Below are 15,000 nucleotides of genomic sequence, written 5' to 3' on the forward strand. Positions count from 1 at the left end.
CATAAATTATTCACATTTTAATATAAATAAAAAAACATGTCGTTATCATGCATCAATTTACCAGAATCTATAAACATATAAGAAAAAGTCTTCAAGAGTCAAACTCACATAAATAATGTGATATTATTAATAATATAATATGACATATGATATAATATGATATAATATAATATAATATGATAGAAAATGATATAATATAATGTAATATAATATGATATATGATATAATATGATAGAAAATGATATAATATAATGTAATATGATATGATATAATATGATGTAATATAAAGCATCAGAACATTTCTGATGAAGCAGCCGTACACTTGTCTGGTGTTCACAAATACTCTGATCATCTCTTGGCGTAATAATCCAGATCCTTAAAGCTCGTCATTAACTTCCACAAATAACTTAATGAGGGCTAAACGAGCTCCAGCTCCTCTGAACATTAATCTGTCACATCACAGTGAGTGTGTGCTGACCTGTCCGTCAGGGCGTTTCCTTCCAGGAACCAGCAGGTGGAGGAGGTGGGTGGATGGGATTAAGTGTTTGCTGCCTCTGTTTCTATTCTTATACAACAACCACTGCTCCATTCGTCTCCCCCACTCCCCCTCCCTCCCTCCCTCCCCCCCCCTCCCCCACTCCCCCTCCGTGCCACTAAACCTCATCTTCCCAACACGTTTAACTTTCTCACACACACACACACACAACACACGTATAGACGCGCAGTGTGTTATTCCCCGGTGTGCGCAGGTCAGTTCAAGCCCATTACCTCAGTGTTGAGAGTGCAGCTTTATTTAGGAGGGATCCTCCTGCTGCAGCGCTCTGCGGCGCCGACCTGCTGCTTGTTAACTCTAACCTGCAGCCCCTGGGTGCTGGACCTCTGTGTATCCCATTGATACTCTGATGATACACTCCCTCCACGGGAGGCATGATTCAGCGTGAGAGCAGCTCTGCCTTCTCTGCATGTGCGGAGAACAAGCAGCTGTGTGATCTTGTTTCTTTATGTCTGTTGGGCTGCTGGCATTTTAACACGACTTTGAAGCATCAAGTAGGAGGAGGAGAAGTTGTAGTTAGAGAGAGAGAGAGAGAGAGAGAGGGTATACTGAGCCGTGATTCAAAATGATCACCTGCTGGATTTCTGCGGTTGTCTGTGATGTGTTAGTTACATGGAGAGAACGGACTGTGTTCACCTCCTCTTACCTGCTGGGAATCACTTCGATCATTCTATGTGATTTTGTCGACTTCTTCTTGTGTTTTTCGGTCGTGGTGTGTCTCAGTTTGAAAGAGGATCGTGGAGAGATGACCGGAAACAAGAACAGGAAGCGATAACAAACGTCTTCTGCTCGGAGTCAAACCGGGAACCTTGAGGTTCACGGTCTGTGCCTTAAACCCTCGGCCACTAGAGCCCAAATTTAGTTTGAGTCTGAATGTGCATTAAAGTTGAGCAAGAGTAAAAGTGCAGCCAGTTATCATTTGACATCTCAACTCGACTGCCATGACGTAGGCATTGTATTAATCAAATCAATTGATTTAGTCTCCCAGCCCAAGTATCAGGATTTGAAATCCTCATTAATATTTGGATCCTGACTTCAGCTTGTGTGGCCTCAGTTTCTTTCTCACATGGAAGCTTCTATAATCAGCTCCTTTATATGAATAATGTGTATGTGACTCATCACCAGCTCTACAGAACCTTTCAGTGTCTTTAAGTTCATTGTTTTGGTTTCACTTTGCTCCGGCTCAGTGTCGCTTCGACTGGAGAACACCTGACTACGTGTCACCTGCTCACAGCTGCTGAGGAGGCAGATGTTTCCCTCCGGAGCTCAGAGCACAGTGAATACTGGACTCATGTCAATAAACAGCTGTTTGCTCACAGGTTTTAACATGTTAACTCTAAAAGTCTATGTTTCATGTTTATTTGTATAAGGACGGACCTGCAGCATGAACCAATGGCATGTAACAACATCATAGCCTAAAGCGGTTTGAAGTGTCTTTATGATATTTATTCTGTGAGTTTATGTTTCCTCCCGATGTTTGTTAACAACATGTTCTGTACAACAGGCCGGTGGTTAAATGTGTGTTTCTCTCTGTGCTGTGTTCAGGGGCCCCTTCAGCGTGGTGCGGAGATGCATCAACAGAGAGACGGGGCAGCAGTTCGCTGTCAAAATCGTGGACGTGGCCCAGTTCACCTCCAGTCCAGGACTCAGCACAGAGGGTAAGAAAGCTCTCAGTGTCTCGCTGCTGCGTCTGCTTCCTCTGCTCCCGAATACGACTGAAGATAATTACTTTACTCATCCCACTCTGTCAAACACTAGCAGATGAAGTGCAGAGGAGAGGTCAGGTGTTCCTCTTTGTTCATGTGTAACCAGGTTTTATTTTATTTTATTAATGTTTTGTTTCACTTCCACACTTCCGCTCTACTTCTCATTCGCCCAGCTGCTCTCCGCCACACTCGGGAGTTTCCTGGGTGACACTGACACAACACAATGAGTTTTAATAGAATATAACACGGTGTCTGCAGAGGACAGACTCGTCATACTTACTGGAACTGTATTGTTAATGACTCAGACTAAATACTCCTCAGGAGAGACGATACAAACAACTGACGTAACGACTGAGGCAAAGAGAAGGAAATAATCAGCAGTTGCAATCAGACAAATAATAAAATAAAAACAAGCTCCAGTGAGAATAACAGTTGGAGTTATAAGCAGATAATAATATGATACGATGATCAGCAGAGGAGACATGACAGAGGTCAGAGGTCGAGCATTAACTCGTGATGATATGTACAGACTATTAAAGTGATGTAAAAATGTAAAAGCAGGTCAGAAACCAGCAGCACTTATCTGCTCAGCTTTCTATTTTCCCTGAGTTTAATTACACAGGTGCCGCGTGTCGCTGATCCAGAGTCAGTCTGCTGGGCTTCATCCAGAGGAGCCAGGCAGAGGTCTGATCAGATATCTGACTGTGGCTGAAGCAGCAGCGGAGGGAGGGAGAGAGGGAGGGAGGCAGGGAGGGAGAGAACAAGAGAGGAGGGGAGATTGAATTAAAGATATTTGGAGGGTGGGGGGGGCGATAAGACTGAAACTACTAGATGAACAGAGCAGGATGGAGATAGATGGAGAGGAGGGCAGGACTGTGATAGAGAACGCAGCCGGTTTACTACAGCCCTCACATCCAGCAGGTATTTTTAGAAAGAAATATACCCACAATGCTTCATTCTCTTCGCCCCAGCAAAGGAAGATTTAGGTTTTGACTGTTGAAACAGAAGAAATAGGAAGAAGTTCTCGACCAAACACTGATGTTCAGTTTATGTAACAACGCATTAAACACCAACTGTGACTTTATCAAAGTGTAACATGATTTAAAGCGATGACATCATCTAAATGTTGTCGTCTGAATGGCTGCGCTGCACATCTCTCCTCCCGTGTGTTCATCTGTCTGGTGATGCTGGACCATGAACGCACCGCCAACAGCTCTTACACTGGAACATGTTCGAGCACTTAAACGCCTCGGCTGCAGGAGATCAGATGAACTCTGAAAACGATTGATCGATTATCAAAATAGCTGCAGGTTAATTTTCTGAAAAATAATTGTTGCAGCTCTTAAAGTGACAGCCCCGTAACAAACAAGCCCTCGCTTCCTACCAAATGCTAATGCTATATATCAGTGTCCAACATCGTGAACACAATAAGTGCAGAAGATGGATGGATGTGAAATGTAGTAAATGTTCTGACATTAGGAAAGTAGAAGAAGTTAATCTCTTCATTCAGGAACAGAGCGACCTGCACACACAGTGTCTCATTCTTTATTTTCATATCAGCTGTGACATTTACAGACTGCAGGAACAGCTGAGTAACGTCGTGTGTTGAGAATGTGCTGACAATAACATTAAAAAATAAAAATAAAAAAGGTGGAGAACCTTCGATGATCAGCTGAGAGCCGGAGATAATTAGAGGAGCTTTACCTGTGCTCTGTCACTCGAGGGTCATCCAGCAGGTGAAGCGTGTCAGGGCGTTTCCTTCAGATCCTACAGAGCAGACATGAAGCTTGTTTTGATTCTGTGATCGTGTTTAATGCAGAGGTGAAGTCAGAGACACTAACTCACCAAACAGACGTACGAATACACGTGCACGCTCACGCCTGCAGCAGCAGTGAACCTGATCCTCGCCGTCAGAGCCCGAGGAAACACGAGGGGGACGAGGAGGTTTAAGAAAGAACAAAGAGAGAGAGAGAGAGAGAGAGAGAGAGAGAGAGAGACGTGTGGGTTGTTTGGTTTCCACTGCGGGTAGATTTTCCTCCTTTGATGCTCAGCTTCTGTCCACAGAAGATAAAACCTGGAAACGATGCAGAGATTTGAACAGGTCTCCTGTCCACGCTGGAGTCTTCACGTCCTGAGACACGGTCACAGTGAAATGTAAACACACTCAGGAAATGGACGAATCTCTTTCTGTTCTTTCAAAGCTGAACTTGGTTTAAAGGTTCAGCGCCTCCTCCTCTCTCCGCTGTCTCTTGTTTGGCGTCTCAGTACATGACACATGATTTAGCTTAGTTAGTTTTTCTCTTCTGTTTCTGCAAATATAAATAATAATAATAATAATAATAATAATAATAATGTAGAGTTTTACTACTGCTGGGACCGTTGATCAGATCTGGTGGTGTGATCGTACAGACATTAATACAGATCAGTGACAAGACTTGTTATTATAATACAGTCTGCAGGGAGGCTCTTCACTGTAGCAGCATGAGTTGGAGATGGAGGGATTTTAAGGCGGATGCAGATTCTGATATTTTGAGGGTTTTAAAAAAAAAAAGGAGCTGAGTCAGTCGGTTCTGTCTGACTCGGTGAGGACATGTTTAATTCCACTGGGTCTAATAATCCCTCTAATGTTACCAGCTGTAGCTGCTGCTACGAAATGTGAATGTCAGATATTAGTTTGGAGGGGTTTCTGTGAATTAGCTCCATCAAGGAGTTTTTTTTTTTTTTTTTTACCTGTTTGTTTGTCAGCAGGATCCAGCAAATATGGATCAGGCCTTTAGCCCCGCCCACCACCTGCTGGTTCCAGGTGGACAGGTGAGAGAGCAGAGAGCATCAAGATGGTGAGAGCAGGAAACATCAGAGAGACTCAGACAGACCCAGACTCAGAGGAGGAGTCTGAGACCAGAACCAGAGACTAGCGGACGGATCAGAACCGTTAGCATAGATAGCATCTTTTCAGAACAGGTAGCATAGTTAGCATCTTTTAGGAGCAGTAAGCATGGTTAGCTACGTTGTTATAAGTGAGGAGGGACACTCCTTCACCACTTTATTCCAGCTTTGACCCAGTGTGATCACCTCAGTGCTGACCAGTCATCATACTGGTTTCTGTGTGATGACTGGTTAGTGACTGGACGCCCGGTTCTGTTCTGAGTCACGGAAAATCTGACGGATCACAGAAATCTCTGAAATTAAAGTTTTTCGTTGTAGCTTTTCTAACGCCATCTCTCTTCACTGCCACCATTAATGATCACACGTGTGCACTAGTTTCTGTTTGACTGTGTGTGTGTGTGTGTGTGTGTGTGTGTGTGTGTGTGTGTGTGTGTGTTGTGTGTGTGTGTGTGTGTGTGTGTGTGTGTGTGTGTGTGTGCTGCATGGTCAGCACACTCCCCAGTCATTTATATCTAATCACAGTCCCCCCTCTGCAGCGCTCAGGAATCCATCAAACTGTGCGCTCCCTGCAGACACCAGCTGGCTGCTCTCATTGTTGATTTGTTTTTACCCCCCCTCCCTTTATTTCTTTCTTTTTCCCTTTCTTTTTTTTCTTTTTTTTTTCCTTCTGTGAAGCCTGTAGAAAGTAGCAGAGCAGTTTCACTTGAGCGGGCAGCTGTAACACAGCACCACAGTAATCAAGCAGACACGCACACAAACGCCCAGCACACAGCTCAGACCCAGGGAAGTGGGTCAAATGGTTCATGTCTTGGCAATGGACTCACACACACACACACACACAACACACACACACACACACACACACACACACACACACACACACACACGCACACACACACACACACACACCAGCTTGTTTCTCTGCAGCCTGTCCGGAGGTCTGTCTGACGAATAGGTCAGCCCTCTGAGGAGATGAGGGAGAAACGTTGGCTAGAGAATGAGCAAAATTCATCATGTGCCATCGCCTACTCACTTTCCTCCGCCTCCTCTGTTCTCCACTCCCTGATTCCTCTCTCTCTCTCTCTCTCTCTCTCTCTCTCTCTCTCTCTATCTTTGTCTTTCTCTTCATCGCTCTGCTCTTTATTTCCTCGTCTGTCTCTTCTCCCCTCCGTCGTCTTCCTCTCTCGTTGCAGCTCTGTGTTTCTATTAGACTGTTGTGACATCTTGTCCTAACTGTCTGTAAAACCAGCATCAGGTCTCACACACACGCGCGCACACACACACAGACACACACACACACACAGACACACACACACACACACACAGACACGCACACACACACCTACAGCTCAGTGTGGTGTAGCTGTGATAGCGAGGCCTCCTCCCTCTGCAAGCTTTGACTCCCAGCAGGAGGAACAGGGATCACTGTGGAGATCACATCTGTTTTTCACCTCCTCTCTCTCTCTCTCTCTCTCTCTCTGTCTCTCTCTCTGTCTCTCTCTCTCTGTCTCTCTCTCTGTCTCTCTCTCTGTCTCTCTCTCTCTCTCTCTCTCTGTCTCTCTCTCTCTCTCTCTGTTCTTTTTTCTCCTTCTCTGACTTCTGTCTAAAATGTCTAGTCTCTCTACATGCAGACGCTAGCAGCCGTGTTGTAACAGTGTCTGCAGAATCCTTCATACTCTGTTCTCAGTGTATGAAGGCCTCTGCCGTTACCATGGACACAGATGGATGTCTTTCTCGCCCAGCTGTTGATTTACTGTACATCATTGTTTCTATAAAAATACACCATGCACTCTTTTTTCTGAATTGCTGAGTGCAGTCATGTCATGTGACCTTGCACTCTGCATTGATGCCTACCACAGTGTCTTTTCTGTTGCTTCTCCGGGTGGGCGGGGGGGCAAAAATTGATCAGCGGTGGTTAACACTGGTGTCCGGGCTGAGAAAAGCTGTGTGCGTAGTGAAGCCCCGCCTCCCACCGACAGGACGCCAAAACACGACAACATGTCGGTCATGTGGAGCTTTTACAAAGTGATAGAACGTACGCCATCTGCAACCATGACAAACATGATCGGTATTGATCTCACTCATAGATGATCGATATCGGTATGACGCCAGAAAAAGGGAGGGGTTGAAATTAGTCACTGGTTTGCTAAAGTGAAAGCTACTTGCTAGCTTGCTAGTGATGACACTCTAACGAAGTGGTGCAGATGAAGTTACATGATTGGTTACAGCAGCCTCAGCTTTCAGCACCACCGCTCTATTCATGTGCTGCACTAAGCTAATGCTAATGCTAAAAGCTACAGTTGGTGCTAACGCAAAACTTCCTCCATACATTTCACAATAAATGCCTTTTAGTGTTTAAATGTTTTTTGTTAAAATAAAAATTTTAGTAGCTGAACTCTAACGAAACACCATGTCTGATGATGACATGGACTCAGACATGATGGCGTTCTGCCTGTTGGTCAGAAATGAACTGAAATCAACGTATTTCAGAGACGATCTCAGTGTCTGAAATGAAAGTAAAGAGACAGATGGAGGTCCGGACTCCAGCGAGCAGCTCTAAGTTTGGTTTTTACATTGTGTATTTATTAGTTCATGATGTCTGCCGCCAAGATTAATAGAGCAGCAACGCTAGGTTAATTATAAATGAAGCTAATTGTTGATAAAATCTGATGTGGTGGAAAAACATGAAGGAAATTAAGTTAAATCAAGAGTTTTTATTGTTGCTGTTCCTTAAATTTGAGTCTATTTTTCTGGCCCCACCCCTTTATGAGCTGTAACTCATTTGTGTTGTTGAATGTACGGTTAGCTCCCTGTTGCTTACACTTTGGCCACAAGATCAGTATCAATCTGTTAACTTTGACTCCACACACACACACACACACACACACACAACCTGCAGCCATTTATACTCAGCTCAGTAATATTGCTGAGGTGATTTGCTTCTCATTGGATGGAGCATCTTTGGTATTCTCCACCAGCAGTTAACGGTGACGGACACGAGCGGCGGCAAGCTCACCAGATGACATTAAACGTGGCGGGCTGCGATGCCCTCAAGGTAGCCACTTATCCCAGCTTTAGCAGCATTAACATCATGTTTAGAGCTAGCCCACACCCTGTGCTTGTCCTCCGAGGATTAGCTTAATGTTAGCGCCCAGGCTCGCAGCACCACAAGTGGCTCATGGCTTCGACTCAAAGCTTTAATTAAATGTCACTGCATACATAGCAGAGCATTACAGTAACTCTTTATTATAGCTCACGAGTGTGTGTGTGTGTGTGTGTGTGTGTGTGTGTGTTTGTCTGTGCAGAAACATGTAGTTAGTCTCATCTTTTTCCTGTTCGGTGTTCTTGTCCATAAATCACCTCCAGCAGCAGCAGCAGTCAGGGGAATACCTCGGTGTGAATCAGGAATATTAAGCCTCCATACACTGCACAGTCAGTGAGGATGTATATTTTAGCTCAGCCTGGTGTTTCTGTGAGAGAGGCGGATATTAAAAGTTAAGATAATAAAGTTAAGTGCACTCAGTGATGCAATCTCAGCAAATGAGATTGTGCTGAAGCAAAAAGGTTCTGTGATGTATATTTTTGTGTTTGGCTTCAGCCTTCAACATGAGGAGGAGGAAGGAGGAGGAAGGAGGAGGAGGAAGGAGGGATCACAGGCTGGAGAAAGGAAGGATGCAGATGTGATAGGATACATACAGATGTTTATACTGAAGGCAGATCCACTGTTTATTAACTGCATCAGTAGCTGTGTTCTGTACACTATGTGAGCTAGTGGAGCAGAGCTGAATCAATTAGTCGATTGATTTTCTGTCACTTTACCAATCAATCAATCAATCAATCAATCAGTCAATGTGTTGTAATATAGAAACAAAAATCACTGATTGCAGCTTCAGATCAGGTTCCAAAGGTGAATGTTTTCTGTATCTTTGAGGTTCGGACTGTTGGTCGGACAAAAAGGAAACATCACCTTGAGCTTCTGAGAGCAGAATAATCAACAGATCAATCATTAATAATAATCATGAGCTGCAGCCTTGGAATGGAAAATCATCTTCTTGCTCTTCATTCCAAAACAATATGAATTATATAACAACAGCACAACAGAGGTGTTTGATGGATGCAGTCGTGTTTTTCATCTGCAGGTGATCCTTGTGTTGTCTGATATTAAATTCAGGGTTTCTGCAGAGTTCACCTAATTCAATTTAAGACTAAGACCTTTTTAATACCTCAGAGAAAACTCTGTAATATATATTTCATAAACAAGTCATAAAATAAGACAAATCCCTGCAGATTTTCATTTTTACACTTCTTGTCACTACTTCCCACCAATGTAGAACAATTACTGCTAACATCATTAATTTAATCATTTAAGGTCCCACACTGTGAGATGTCCATGTGTAGTGTGATTATAGATCAGCTCTAGCTTCTATATTAATACTGTGAAAGTATCAAAGCCTCAGTCCACAGAGAAATGCACACAGCCTGTATTCAGAAACTGAGCCTTAAAACCAGCCGTCAGGACTTCTGGAACTTTGTGATGTCACAACAAAGCAGTCACCAAGCCCCGCCCACCTGGACCCACCATCCAAACCTTGCAGGATTTGGTTTCTCTGAGTGTTTTTACCTGAAATCTGCAATATTTTTATTGGATCACTCAGAAAACAGTCAGCCAATCAGAAGAGAGGCTCAGAGCCTCCTCTCTTCTGATTGGCTCACCGACCTGTTGTTACTAGAGCTGCAGAGAGAAGCCTGAGAGAGGAGATGTAAAACTACACTGAGATGGTTTTTGGTTCTTAAAACCTCAAATATATCTTCTCATGGATCAACACTTGATATATTATATATTCTACATAAATATGGATCTTTAAAAGGTCTTAAATGTAACTGACTGACTTATATACTGAGCATTTCCTCGTACCTGCTGTTTGCAGTCACATCTGTTTAATTAAAAGGGACGTTGTTGTGACAGTGGGTTGTGCTGCTGGAGGCTGTTGACAGTCAAACAGTCACTGCTGCTGCTACTGGAGCTGGAAGATCGTCTCATAACCAGAAAAACTTCAATGATATTAAAGTAATGAATCATTTTTATATCATCTGGAATTATTATTATTATTGTTATGTACTGCCAGAAAGCTCCTTAAAAACTCTTTAATAATGAATATTTCTGAGCCATTAAGTCCCTGCTGGTTTTCCATCAGACTTTCATACTAAGGCTGCAGCGTGGAGCAATTATTTTATCGATTAACGTTTGTCTATAAAATGTCAAAAAGTGGTGAATAATGCTCAGTGTGTTTCACAGGCCAAGGTGACGTCTAACAGTCTAACAAGCTTATCTTTTACTGTCATGTGACGAAGGAAAGTCTCACATTTAAGAATTTCCTTTAAAAAAAAAAAAAAAATGATTTATTTCATAATTTGCCTGCTAAGATTGTGAAAAAGGCAAATTGAATTAAAAATGTTCATAAAAAGTCTTGAATCCTGCAGAAATCCTGCACGTCCGACTGCAGCTGTCACTTCTGCACAGTCTGGAAAAGCTGTGTGAATAAAGACACGTCCGACATGTGAGCGTCACCAACCTGCAAGAAACTGGGGTCCATGTTAAATATTCGTTTAGCTGTTCAGAATAACAAGGCTAAAAAAAGAAAGAGAGGAGGAGGAGGAGTGGACATTGGGGAGGGAGAGAGGATTGAATTTAAAGTCTTTAATTAACAGCAGACATAGCTGGTGGAAATATGAATGATAATGAAGGAGGACACGGAGACAAGGAGCTAAATGTTTATGTGCACTCTGAATGTTGGGAGATGTTTTCATTTAAAGGCTGCAGTTGTGAAGATGCACCACATGTATTTTATATCTTTCATTCTCCCTTCCTCACATCATCAGGTGAAATCTAGTTGCTGCTTCCACTAAATGAAACATCCAGTCTCTTGCTGCTGGTTGTCTCATGAGAGGAGAGGCTTTGTGTGGTGGTGTGTCTGTCTCCTCTCCTCAGTGATTCCTCTGAACAGCCTGCCCGCATTGTTCCTTTCAGCTTCACTAACCCCCTCCATTAACCCTCCTCTTCATTAGGAACCAATTAAAGTGGTAGATGCCTTATTGTCAGGCAGCAGTAAGAGGATCTGAAATAATGGGATGGATGCAAACAAACAGCGATCGTAGCGAAGGGGAGCGGAGACCTGATGACGATTTGCATGTGAGACACTCCTGCAGATGAGTCATCATGTCTTCATGAGCGTGCGGGCCTCATGCTGCGCTGTGCATTTCTTCATTTCTTCATTCTCCTGTGTGTGAACAGTGAGAGCTGAGCAGCACCAAGGTCGGCAGAGCTGCAGAGATGCAGGGTTCAGCTGCTAAGACACTTACTCGTGGTGTAGAGGTTCATTTTAACGTGGAGCATGTTGTCAGCGGTGCCGGAGTGAAGCGCTGCATAATAGAGGAGGTGTTTGCCACAGTTATGACATGATGACGAGGGTCAGAGCAGGAAAAAGGTAGAATCTGACTGAGGAGAAAGAGATCCCTTTATATTTTTGGTAGCTGCTGGTTGGTTGAATTAGCTGGTTCTTTGTTTTTGCTGATTCTGCTGCTGATTGGTTGCGGCGGCTGCACACATGTCACAGAGCCTCCTGGTGAAGCTCACAGTTGCACATCAGCGGGTGAGAAGATCAATGCATGATGTATCAATACCACAGATACTAAAGGCCCCGTTCAGGCAGCTTCACTCTGAAGCTCGAGTTCATGTAAAAGCCACAACATCCTGCATCGACTTCAAAGATCAATTTAATTAATTTATCCTCACAATCGTCCTTTCTAATGCACAGTATCAGTTTAATACCAGGAAACACTATGACAGGGCCAGTTTGAAGTCCTTCCTCTCAGTTCTGATCAGTTCTATAAAACCTCTGTAGTAATCTGATAAAGTGTTTGTTTTGTTGACGTCTTAAAGGTCGCTGTGTTTTATTTGAAGTGTTGATCCATAAGAAGATATATTTGTGGTTTTAAGAACCAAAAACATCTCAGTGTAGTTTTACATCTCCTCTCTCAGGCTTCTCTCTGGAGCTCTAGTAACAACAGGTCAGTGAGCCAATCAGACGAGAGGAGGCTCTGAGCCTGTCTTCTGATTAGCTGACTGTTTTCTGAGTGATCCAATAAAAATACAGCAGATTTCAGGTAGAAACACTCAGAGAAACCAAATCCTGCAAGGTTTGGATGGTGGGTCCAGGTGGGCGGGGCTTGGTGACTGCTTTGTTGTGACATCACAAAGTTCCAGAAGTCCTGACGGCTGGTTTTAAGGCTCAGTTTCTGAATACAGGCTGTGTGCATTTCTCTGTGGACTGAGGCTTTGATACTTTCACAGTATTAATATAGAAGCTAGAGCTGATCTATAATCACACTACACATGGACACAGACATTTACACTGGAGGAGCTTTAATAAGGTGTGCAGAGATGTTTGGCAAATCATTTAACGCTTTTACAATTAGTTTATTAATCAAGCACTTTAGAAATGATCACACGTTGCTCTCCTCAACATGAACTGCTTTTAATAACTAACAGTATTGACATCTGTGACCCTGGTCCTGGTGTCACATGGTGTCAGATCAAAACCCCATTCTGTGGTTGTTGCCGACCTCTGCAGCACACAACAGACCAACAGTGGGGTTATCAGTGACGAGGCCTGGGGGGCAGTAGAAACTGGACTTTAAAGGAATAAAATGACTAAAAGTAATTGTCTTACATATATATAATATATATTTCTCCTACACACATGATTCACTTATGATCCTCTCTGTTCTCAGTTGTAGAATAATCAGATCATGTGTTCTGTATATAATATAGATGTCTTACAGCTATGTATGTTAATCTCTGTGTGTGTGTGTGTGTGTGTGTGTGTGTGTGTGTGTGTGTGTGTGTGTGTGTGTGTGTGTGTGTGTGTGTGTGTGTGTGTGTGTGTGTGTGTGTGTGTGTGTGTGTGTGTGTGTGTGTGTGTGTGTGTTTTCAGATCTGAAGAGGGAGGCCAGCATCTGTCACATGCTGAAACACCCCCACATCGTGGAGCTGCTGGAGACCTACAGCTCAGACGGGATGCTCTACATGGTGTTTGAGTTGTAAGTCTCGGGCTCGCGAGGATTCCTCCCAACACACGAGTCACATCAAAACCCTCAACACCGACACGTGTGTGTGTGTGTTAGAGAAAGAAGATTGCACCTGAAGGAGACACAGGAGGCGGGGGTGGGGGGGTGGGGGGTGTCACAGTGGGTTGCATCCACAGAAGGAGTGTGAAGATGAGGTGGTGCTGGGAAAGAGGACACAGGGAGAGGAGGGCGGCTGCAGCATTGGCAGGACAGAGAGAAAGCAAACCCTGCGGTGGTTTTATATAATCTGCTGATATGAGGAAGCTTATTAGCTGAGGATGGGGGTGGGGTAAGAAAAAAAGGGACCGGGGGGGGGGGGGGGGGGGGGGGGGGACCATGTGCAGAGAGTGAGTGCAGTGCTGTACTGTATATATGGAGGCAAAGAGATGAGATTAAGATTTCACACTTGCTGCTACCTCCAGCTTTTCTCAAAGCTGCGCCTTCCCCGAGCTCCTCCCAGCCCGCTCTGTATCTTCATCTCTCCTCTTCTTCCAGAACTAATTCCTTTATCGTTTAATTCTGTTATCGCTGAACCGGCAAGTGCTCGGGTTCTCGCGCAGAGTCCTATCACACGGCTCGGTGCGGTGGAGAAAACTTTCAAGGAAATGCACGTGAGCTCCATTTAAAGGGATTTCCACGGGGGGGTGGGGGGGGGGTTTGGAGCTCGCTTTGCACACGAGCTGCTGTTTCACACTCACGGGAGCGCAGGTAGATCTGAGGCGGTCTGCGAGCGCCGCCGCCCTTTGAGAGCAGAGCAGATAACTGGGTAAACACGGCAGATAAACGCAGACAGCTTCATATGGCTCCTCCCTGCTGGCTGATGGAGCAGGAGAGGAGGAAGTGTGGAGGTGCTGCAGCCACGTCCTGCCACACAGCTGGTTTCACTGGTGCACACAGTGAAGAGAAGGTTTCAGTAACTGGAGGAAGAACCAGCTGTTCACTATCGGTCAGAGGTTTTAGAACGACTCAGTTTTTAAAATTAATTTAGAGGTTAGAAGAAATCAGCAGCTGGAGATTTAAAAAAAACAAGGAATCATGAAATCTTTTTAGTTGAATTAAATTGAATCTAGAACCAGTTGTTCCCGACCTCTTCCAACTCACGGCCCACATCCGTAACAACACAGAGGCCAAATAATCCGTAAAACATTTAAAAACATCATTTACATACAGTATAATATATATATATATATATATATCTTCTTCTCACCTAAACTCTACTGTTTTGTAAATGATATTTATCGGCCCACCTGTAATACCTTCTCGGCCCACAGGTTGGGAACCACTGATCTAGATTTGTGACTCATCCAGGAGCTGAAGTCGTGACGTTTCTTTCTACAATAGAAATCCACCTGACCTTTGACCATTTACGTTTATTCCCTGGACTTCTGCTCCATAAGGAATAAACCTTTTGACCAGTAGTGGAGCTGAATGACGAAATGACGTGTGTGTTTTGTAAGTAAACAGCCAGTTAAACCAGGAGGCAGCGTTAAAGGCCCGTCCCCTCCGCTCATTGATTGTGATGTGTTTTTTCCCTCCTCATTGAGACGCTGTCACCTCGGGCTGAAAGCTGCTTCTAACTGCGCTGAGAGGCCGTCATCGTTAGTGTCATATCTTTACTGTAAATGACTCCGGAGGGGTTCTCCTCTAAATGGACGAGCATTAAAGCTGGAAGCTTTACAGCAGCAGCTCCTCCTGCTGAAGCCTCGCTGCAGGACTGTGTGCTGATGC

The 15,000-nt window shown here is 44.1% G+C and overlaps 1 protein-coding gene across 14 annotated transcripts in view; it reads left to right on the forward strand.

The window, feature by feature from the left end:
- caska (calcium/calmodulin-dependent serine protein kinase a) overlaps positions 1-15,000 on the forward strand; it is a 112,645-nt gene that overhangs the window by 39,382 nt on the left and 58,263 nt on the right. For all 14 annotated transcript variants that reach the window (XM_056390028.1, XM_056390035.1, XM_056390041.1 and 11 more), the window contains exons 2-3: positions 2,099-2,211; positions 13,140-13,245. In XM_056390028.1, the coding sequence (XP_056246003.1) occupies positions 2,099-2,211; positions 13,140-13,245 (219 nt within the window). The remainder of the gene's footprint in view (positions 1-2,098; positions 2,212-13,139; positions 13,246-15,000) is intronic.

This window comes from Seriola aureovittata, chromosome 11 (assembly GCF_021018895.1).
Source record: "Seriola aureovittata isolate HTS-2021-v1 ecotype China chromosome 11, ASM2101889v1, whole genome shotgun sequence".
Taxonomy (NCBI): Eukaryota; Metazoa; Chordata; class Actinopteri; order Carangiformes; family Carangidae; genus Seriola; species Seriola aureovittata.